The 7,678-nt window shown below is 44.6% G+C and overlaps 1 protein-coding gene across 1 annotated transcript; it reads right to left on the reverse strand.

Moving 5' to 3' along the window:
• Positions 1–66: 66 nt before the first annotated feature.
• LOC105912900 (uncharacterized protein K02A2.6-like) lies at positions 67–4,221 on the reverse strand. The gene has a single exon (XM_031572718.2). It carries the CDS (start codon positions 3,916–3,918, stop codon positions 364–366), a length of 3,555 nt encoding a protein of 1,184 aa, XP_031428578.2. The 5' UTR covers positions 3,919–4,221; the 3' UTR covers positions 67–363.
• Between the last annotated feature and the right edge of the window lie 3,457 nt (positions 4,222–7,678).

The following is a 7,678-nucleotide window of genomic DNA, read 5'->3' on the forward strand; positions in this document are numbered from 1 at the left end:
AATCTTGCCGCAGCCATCTAACTAACAGCCTGAAGCTAAGCCTCTTTGGAAGACTGTGATATCTTGGTGGGTTATATATTAAGCACTCAGACGATGGTTTATATAACTGAACACGTTTACTAAGACAGATAGAAATCACTAGCATACACACAAGTCTCCCGCTCCAGAACTAACTTCTTAGCTTACTCGTTACACTAAGTCATGTGACTTTGAGAACCAATCGCATTACTGATAACTCTTAACCTGAGAAACCCAGTCTAAACTAACAATCATTTACTTAAACTACTAGGTCTTCTTGACACCGTAACAGTCACCTTAACATTATTATTATTATTATTTTTAAACACCACTCATTTTAACTCATTACAAATCCAGCCTTTTTGGAGCACTTCTGAGTCTCTCTGGATGTCTTCTGTGGGGCACCCCGGACGGTACAGCAGGTGGGCTGACAGTGCTGGGCGAAGGAGGAATAGCATTTCCTGGCACTGCAGGGCTCAGACGAATGGCCTTCTCTGAGGTGTCGGCATCAGGTGGTTTTTCTCCACTGGTTGAGGTGGAGTCAAGTGCTGGTGAAACAACTGGTGTTAAGTCCTGGTCCTCATGTGTGTACGGCTCGAGTTTCTTGAGTTCTCCTCTTCTCCCTAGCATGTGATCAACATGGACGGAACGTTGCCTGTGTCCTTCCCAGACCAGGTATGTCACAGGACCCAAGCGCTTTATGACAGTAGCGGCAGACCATTTCTCATCTCCTCCCCTGAAATTTTTAACTCGGACTTGGTCATTCTCCTGAAATTCTCTCAATTTCAGTCTCTCTTTATCATGATACAGTTTCTGTTTTGCCTGCTTGTGCTCTACAGTGTGGGACAGATCTGGTCTCAACAGACTGAAGCGCGTGCGTATCTCTCTCTTTAAGAACAGCTCAGCTGGAGAGCGACCTGTGACTGTGTGAGGCGTAACCCTATACATGAGCAGAAAGTTTGACAGCCTGTGTTGCAGTGTGATGCTGGGCTGTCCACTTGCTTCTAGGACCTGCTTCACCAGAGCACGCTTCAGTATTTGGACAGACCTCTCTGCAGCTCCGTTCGAGGCTGGATGATACGGTGGGACCAGCGTTTGCTTTATTCCATTTTTGGCTAGAAACTGCTTGAACTCTGAGGAGGCGAACTGGGGTCCATTGTCCGACACAACCTCTTCCGGAAGACCATGTGCAGCAAAGAGGTTGCGCAACACCTCTATGGTTCGGCTTGATGTGGTGGAGGTCATGTGAAAAACCTCCAGCCATTTGGAATGACTATCCACTACCACTAAGAAGGATTGTCTGTCTTTCTCCGCAAAGTCTAGATGAATCCTCTGCCAGACTCTGACAGGCCACCGCCAGGGATGGAGCGGTGCCACAGCAGGTACCTTCTGCACAGCTTGACACACTGCACAGTTCTGAACCATGTTCTCAATCTCACCGTCCAAACCTGGCCACCATAAATAGCTGCGGGCTAAGGCCTTCATTTTGCAGATGCCTGGATGTTCATGGTGCAGGTCTTTAAGAATCTGCTGTCGGTGCATTTGAGGAACAATGACTCTGAGACCCCACAAAACACACCCCTGGTCTGCTGACAGCTCATGTCTCCTGACAAAGTATGGTTTCAGGCTTTCATCGTTCATGTAATTAGGCCATCCATTCATTGTATTGCTCCAAACTTTACTCAGCAATGGATCTCTGCTTGTGCCTACTTTGATGTCATGAGCTGATATTGGCAGATCTTCCACATGTGAAAAGTAGAAAATGTTGGATTCCTGTGCTGTCTTGTCGGACTCAGTCACAGGAAGTCTGGACATGGCATCAGCATTAAAGTGGTCTGCCGACTTCTTGTATTCTAGCTCATAACTGTAAGCCATCAGGATCAACGCCCAGCGCTGCATACGCAAGGCTGCCAATGTAGGCACAGCTGACTTTGGTCCCAGTATAGCCAGTAAGGGCTTGTGATCAGTGAAGAGAGTAAACTTGCGTCCATATAGATACTTGTGAAATTTTCTCACTCCATAGATGATTGCTAGTGCCTCTTTCTCTATTTGAGCATAATTCTTTTCTGCATCAGTCAGAGTGCGCGAGGCGAACGCAATTGGTCTCTCTTCACCATTCTCCATCACATGCGAAATGACTGCACCCACCCCGTAGGGGGATGCGTCACATGCTAATCTCAACGGCTTCTCTGTGTCATAATGAACCAGGACCGTGCTGCTCAGTAACATCTCTTTTCCTTTCTTGAAAGCTTCCTCACATGCAGGTGTCCAGCTCCACTTTTCCTCCCTTTTCAGCAGAGCATGCAATGGCTGTAACACACTGGACAAGCTTTTCAGAAAACGGCCATAATAGTTCAACAGTCCCAAATACGACCGCAACTCAGAGACATTTGTGGGATTTGGGGCATTCACAATTGCCTCCACTTTTTGCTGCGTGGGGTGCAGGCCTTCATGGTCTATCTGATGCCCCAAGTACTCTACACTTGTCTGCAAAAATCTGCATTTGGCCAACTTTGCTCTCAAGCCATAACGCGCCAGGCAGCCTAACACTGCTTCCAGTCTTTTCAAGTGCAGGGCTTTTGTGTTGGCTGTGATTAGAATGTCATCCAAAAAACAAGTCACTCCTTCTTGTCCCTGTAGGATCTGATCCATTACTGATTGAAAAATTGATGGTGCGCTGGCCACCCCGTAGCTGAGGCGATGGTAGCGGTACAGTCCTCTGTGAGTATTAATGGTTAGATACTGTTCAGAGTCTTTGTCTAATCTCAATTGCTGGTAAGCATGAGAGAGATCTAAATTTGAAAACCATTTCCCCCCCGCTAGAGTCGCAAATAAATCCTCAGTGTTGGGCAGGGGGTAAGTCTCTACTTCCAGTTGGCTATTTATTGTGACCTTGTAATCCCCACAGATGCGGATGGATTTATCAGCCTTTGGTACCACCACGATCGGGGCCCCCCATCGACTTCGATCCACTTTGGAAACTATTCCCTCTTTTTCCATCCTATCCAGTTCTTTTTCCACAGCCTCTTTCAGTGAATATGGCACAGGGCGGGCTTTGCAAAAGACTGGCTGTGCCCCAGGTTGCATTCTTATGGTTGCTCTGAAATCCTCTATGGCACTAACCTCCTCAGAAAACACCTGTGAGTGGCGCTGAAGTACTGCTTGTAATTCTGGGTCGCCATGCTTGGTTTCTTTTCCTAGTGTGAAGATATTTTTCCAGTCCAGCTTCAGCTTCTCCAGCCAATTTCGGCCAAAGAGAGCAGGCCTATTGCCTTTCACTATGATGAGAGGCATCGTTGCTTTCTGGTCACCATACTGCACTGGTGCCTGAACATAGCCAAGCAGGGGAATTGTTTCTCCCGAGTACGCTTTTAATCTGATGTTAGACTTTTCAATGGGTAAATGTGGGAATTTCTTTTGGTGCAAAACTTCTGATGCGATGGACACTGCCGCACCTGTATCCAACTGCATGCTAATGTCCTCATCACCCACTTTCACATTAACTTTAATGCCTCCATCCCCACTGGATACCATGTAGACTGTAAAGACCCCGAAAGGATCATCTTCACCATCTACACTCTGATCCTCAGTGTCCACATACTGGGCCCTGGCGGTCTGTCTTTTATTCCGACATACTCTGGAAATATGCCCCGTCTTGGAACACGAATGACATTTCTCATTTTTGAATCGGCACTCCTGGGGTGAGTGTCTCCCTCCCCCACAACGGTAGCATCTCTGCTCACTGTCCCGTGTCTGTTCAAATTTCTGGTTTGTACTCTCATTCCCACTTCTAAACTGCCATTTTCCTTTGCTTCCAAACTTTGATTTAGAAACTTCATTAACAGCTGCATTCTGCGATTTTCCTAAGATTTCAAGGGAATTCTTGGATGCCATTTCCATTGCCAATGCTATCTCACATGTTCGTGCAAATGTTAGCCCTTTCTCTGCTAGTAATTTTCTTTGAATTGACTCGGAGGCCAATCCACTCACAAGACGATCTCTTAAAGCTTCATCTAAGTGAGTTCCATACTCACAGTACTTCGACAATTTTCTTATTGCCACTAAGTAATCAGTCACTGATTCTCCATCCTTTTGATCACGTTTTTGAAAACGAAACCTCTCCGCAATGACCAACGGTTTTGGCTGATAATGTGATTTCAATGCGTCAGTCAACACTCTATACGTCAATCCTGAGGGCTGGTTTGGCATTACCAAGTTTTTCAGCAGTCCATAGGTTTCTGGCCCAATGCATGCTAAAAAGACACTGGCCCTCATTCTCGAACAATTTCTGAAGTTTCTTCTGAAATGTTTCTTACGGGCTTCGGAAAAACAACGTAAGCAAAAGACATCCGCCAAATTCATGCACGCTTGAAAATGTGGTCCTACGCAGCAGAAGTTTTCTGGGCTGTGCTCCCCCGGAAGAGTTTTCTTAAATTGAAAGCGCGTTCTCGTGCTCCTGAATTTGCATACATACACGCCCTGCCAGCTCCTTATAAGGGCACGCAACCGTAGTGACGTGTGCAGTCGGAATCGACCGAATCTACACGAAAGCAACTCGTAAACGAGTCATGTCAAAGCGGAAAGCATCACCGTCGAGTAAACGCAGATCTAACTTCAACTATATATGTCTATGACTTGAACGGTGCAGAGATGGACTGTTGCAGGATGTAGATGTGTCCATTCTATTCCACTATAGCTATATCAACGTGATTGAGTTTAGTGCTTATTTATTTATTCACTTACATTTGCAGTGTTCGTGTACATTACATTTAGTCATTTAGCAGACACTTTTGTCCAAAGCGACGTACAAGGGAGAACAGTCAAGCTACGAGCAATAGAGACCTAGTGTAACAATAAATACTACTTTACATAAGAAATAGAAAAACGAAATAGGAAATAAAAACGAAGTGCAGGAATGTAACTGCTATAAGTGCAAGTTAAGCACTAGTCGAAGTGCCAGTTAGGAAGGGAGGTGCTCTCTGAAGAGTTGGGTCTTCAAAAGCTTCTTAAAGGTAGAGAGGGACGCGCCTGCTCTGGTAGTGCTAGGCAGTTCGTTCCACCAACGTGGAACTACTTGAAAATTCTGGATTGCCTTACTTGCACAGACGGCAGTGCCAAACGACGCTCACTAGACGAGCGCAGCATTCCGGTGTAGTCGTTTTATTTATTTTATGACATCAGGGTGCCTCGTAGAATCATGACTATAGGCCTGATGTAATTGTTAATGATACTTTAATCCGAGGATCTGTAGAGTTGATGTGAACGCAATCACCAACGATTTCTCACAAATTAATTAACACGGAGAGTTTTCTTAAATGCGATTCCTCAAAAAACCACAAGATGGCCCACGGGGCCATCTTGTGGTTTTTTAAGGAATCGCATTTGAGAAAACTCTGGCCGAGTTACGACTGCTATTTCGAGTTCGGAAAGTCTTCTGAAGTTCAGAGCAAATCCCAGATGAGAAAACTTTCATGAATGCCAAATGTTGTCCTAAATCCAATTCCTCTTAAATTCTTCTTAACTGCGTTCGAGAATGAGGCCCACTGACCTTTTTTTCATCCTTAATCTCGTTTGCCAGAAGCCAGATTTCAAATCTCTCCAGGTATGATGCAAAGTCCTCCAGCGACTGCTTGAACTCATCCACTCGTCCGATTAGCGCCATCTCATCTGTCTTGCAGTTCGGGAAAAATCCGTGCTTTTTCTTCACAGTTTCTCGCGTCAAATCCTCTCACTGCAGACCGGTCATCCTCGTCACCAATGTGATATCTTGGTGGGTTATATATTAAGCACTCAGACGATGGTTTATATAACTGAACACGTTTACTAAGACAGATAGAAATCACTAGCATACACACAAGTCTCCCGCTCCAGAACTAACTTCTTAGCTTACTCGTTACACTAAGTCATGTGACTTTGAGAACCAATCACATTACTGATAACTCTTAACCTGAGAAACCCAGTCTATTACAAAGACGGAGTATAGCAGAGCAGCTCGACTAAGGGTACCGAATTGGCATTCGAAAACACAATGAAGAAGTAAGGAAAAACAGACACATTCTCTCAAGAATAATAGACTGTGTGAAGTTCTGTGGTGCATTTGAGTTGGCCCTGCGTGGTCATGATGAGAGCGAGAACTCGGATAACCCAGGGATATTCCGTGGCTTGGTGGACGTCGTTGCCTCACTTGACAGTGCACTGAAAGAGCATCTCGAGAGCGCGACTGTGTTTAAGGGAACATTCAAAACAGTCCAGAATGAACTTCTTGACTGTATGCTGGCTGTTGTGAGGGAAAAGTTAGTGAGATTTGCCAACTTGAAATAGAGGAGGGCTAAATTTCTTTTCAAGTAGTGGGGCCTACTCTTGTCAAACACCCAATGTAAAATGTGATATCTCTTTCTGAATCTCTTGTGCTCTAAACCTCTCATGTGAGGGTGTGGGCACCTGTTTTATTCTGTAAACCTCTGAAACCATTCTGCTCTGAACCTCTCATGCCCAAAGTTACAGTTTGTTGATGGTTGTTATTGGATAGTGTTGAGCACTGTGTGTTCTTGAAATAAAGCTTTGTTTTTTTTTAATATTCTACTCAAACTCTTTTCTTATTGAGGAGTGCTATTTTAACCGCGCCGCCCAACTGCGCCCCCCCCAAAAAAAAATTCACCAGCCGCCACTGATAACTGCTGCTTAATCACCTGGCCAGGTGCGCCTCATCCACCAATCAGGTGTAGCGCAACCTGGGCAGAGCTACAGAGAGGGAAGGAAGAAGGAAGAAAGCACAGGACACACACTTGGCCCTAACAACACCACAGGACACACACACATGACCCTAACAAAAGCACAGGACACACACATGACCCTAACAAAAGCACAGGACACACACATGACCCTAACAAAAGCACAGGACACACACATGACCCTAACAAAAGCACATCAAATACAACTTAGTCATTTTAATAGTGACAATGTCATGCAAGAATTGTTTTCATCATATGGGTAGTCTAATAATATAGTCGATGTCTTCATCATATGGGTAGTCTAATAATATAGTCGATGTCTTCCCCATATGGGTAGTCTAATAATATAGTCGATGTCTTCATCATATGGGTAGTCTAATAATATAGTCGATGTCTTCATCATATGGGTAGTCTAATAATGTACTCGATGTCTTCATCATATGGGTAGTCTAATAATATAGTCGATGTCTTCACCATATGGGTAGCCTAATAATATAGTCGATGTCTTCATCATAAGGGTAGTCTAATAATATAGTCGATGTCTTCATCATATGGGTAGCCTAATCATGTACTTGATGTCTTCATGATGTCGGAAGGCAGAAACACAGATAGTGCCTGGTCAGAAGCTCAGTATCTATTTCATGTATTCTGTCTGACAGTCAAATCTATGTGATTACACCTGTAGAAAACGTCATTTAAAATTCAAAATGCAGAAATATGAGCCGAGGTAGACGATCCATTTCCTGCTCAGTCATTCCTCTTTCACTCCCCACTGCATGACTGAGCGCAAACAGGGAATTAAGTGATGTAGGCTCCAAACCACTAACCACTTCACTTACCTTTCCAGTTTTGACTATATTCTACTTAAGTAAAATCCCAAATGTCTATGCAGCTTGTTGTTTCAGGCGAGTTTATGAGGTCCACACATG

The sequence above is a fragment of the Clupea harengus genome, chromosome 8, assembly GCF_900700415.2.
Source record: "Clupea harengus chromosome 8, Ch_v2.0.2, whole genome shotgun sequence".
Classification (NCBI taxonomy): Eukaryota; Metazoa; Chordata; class Actinopteri; order Clupeiformes; family Clupeidae; genus Clupea; species Clupea harengus.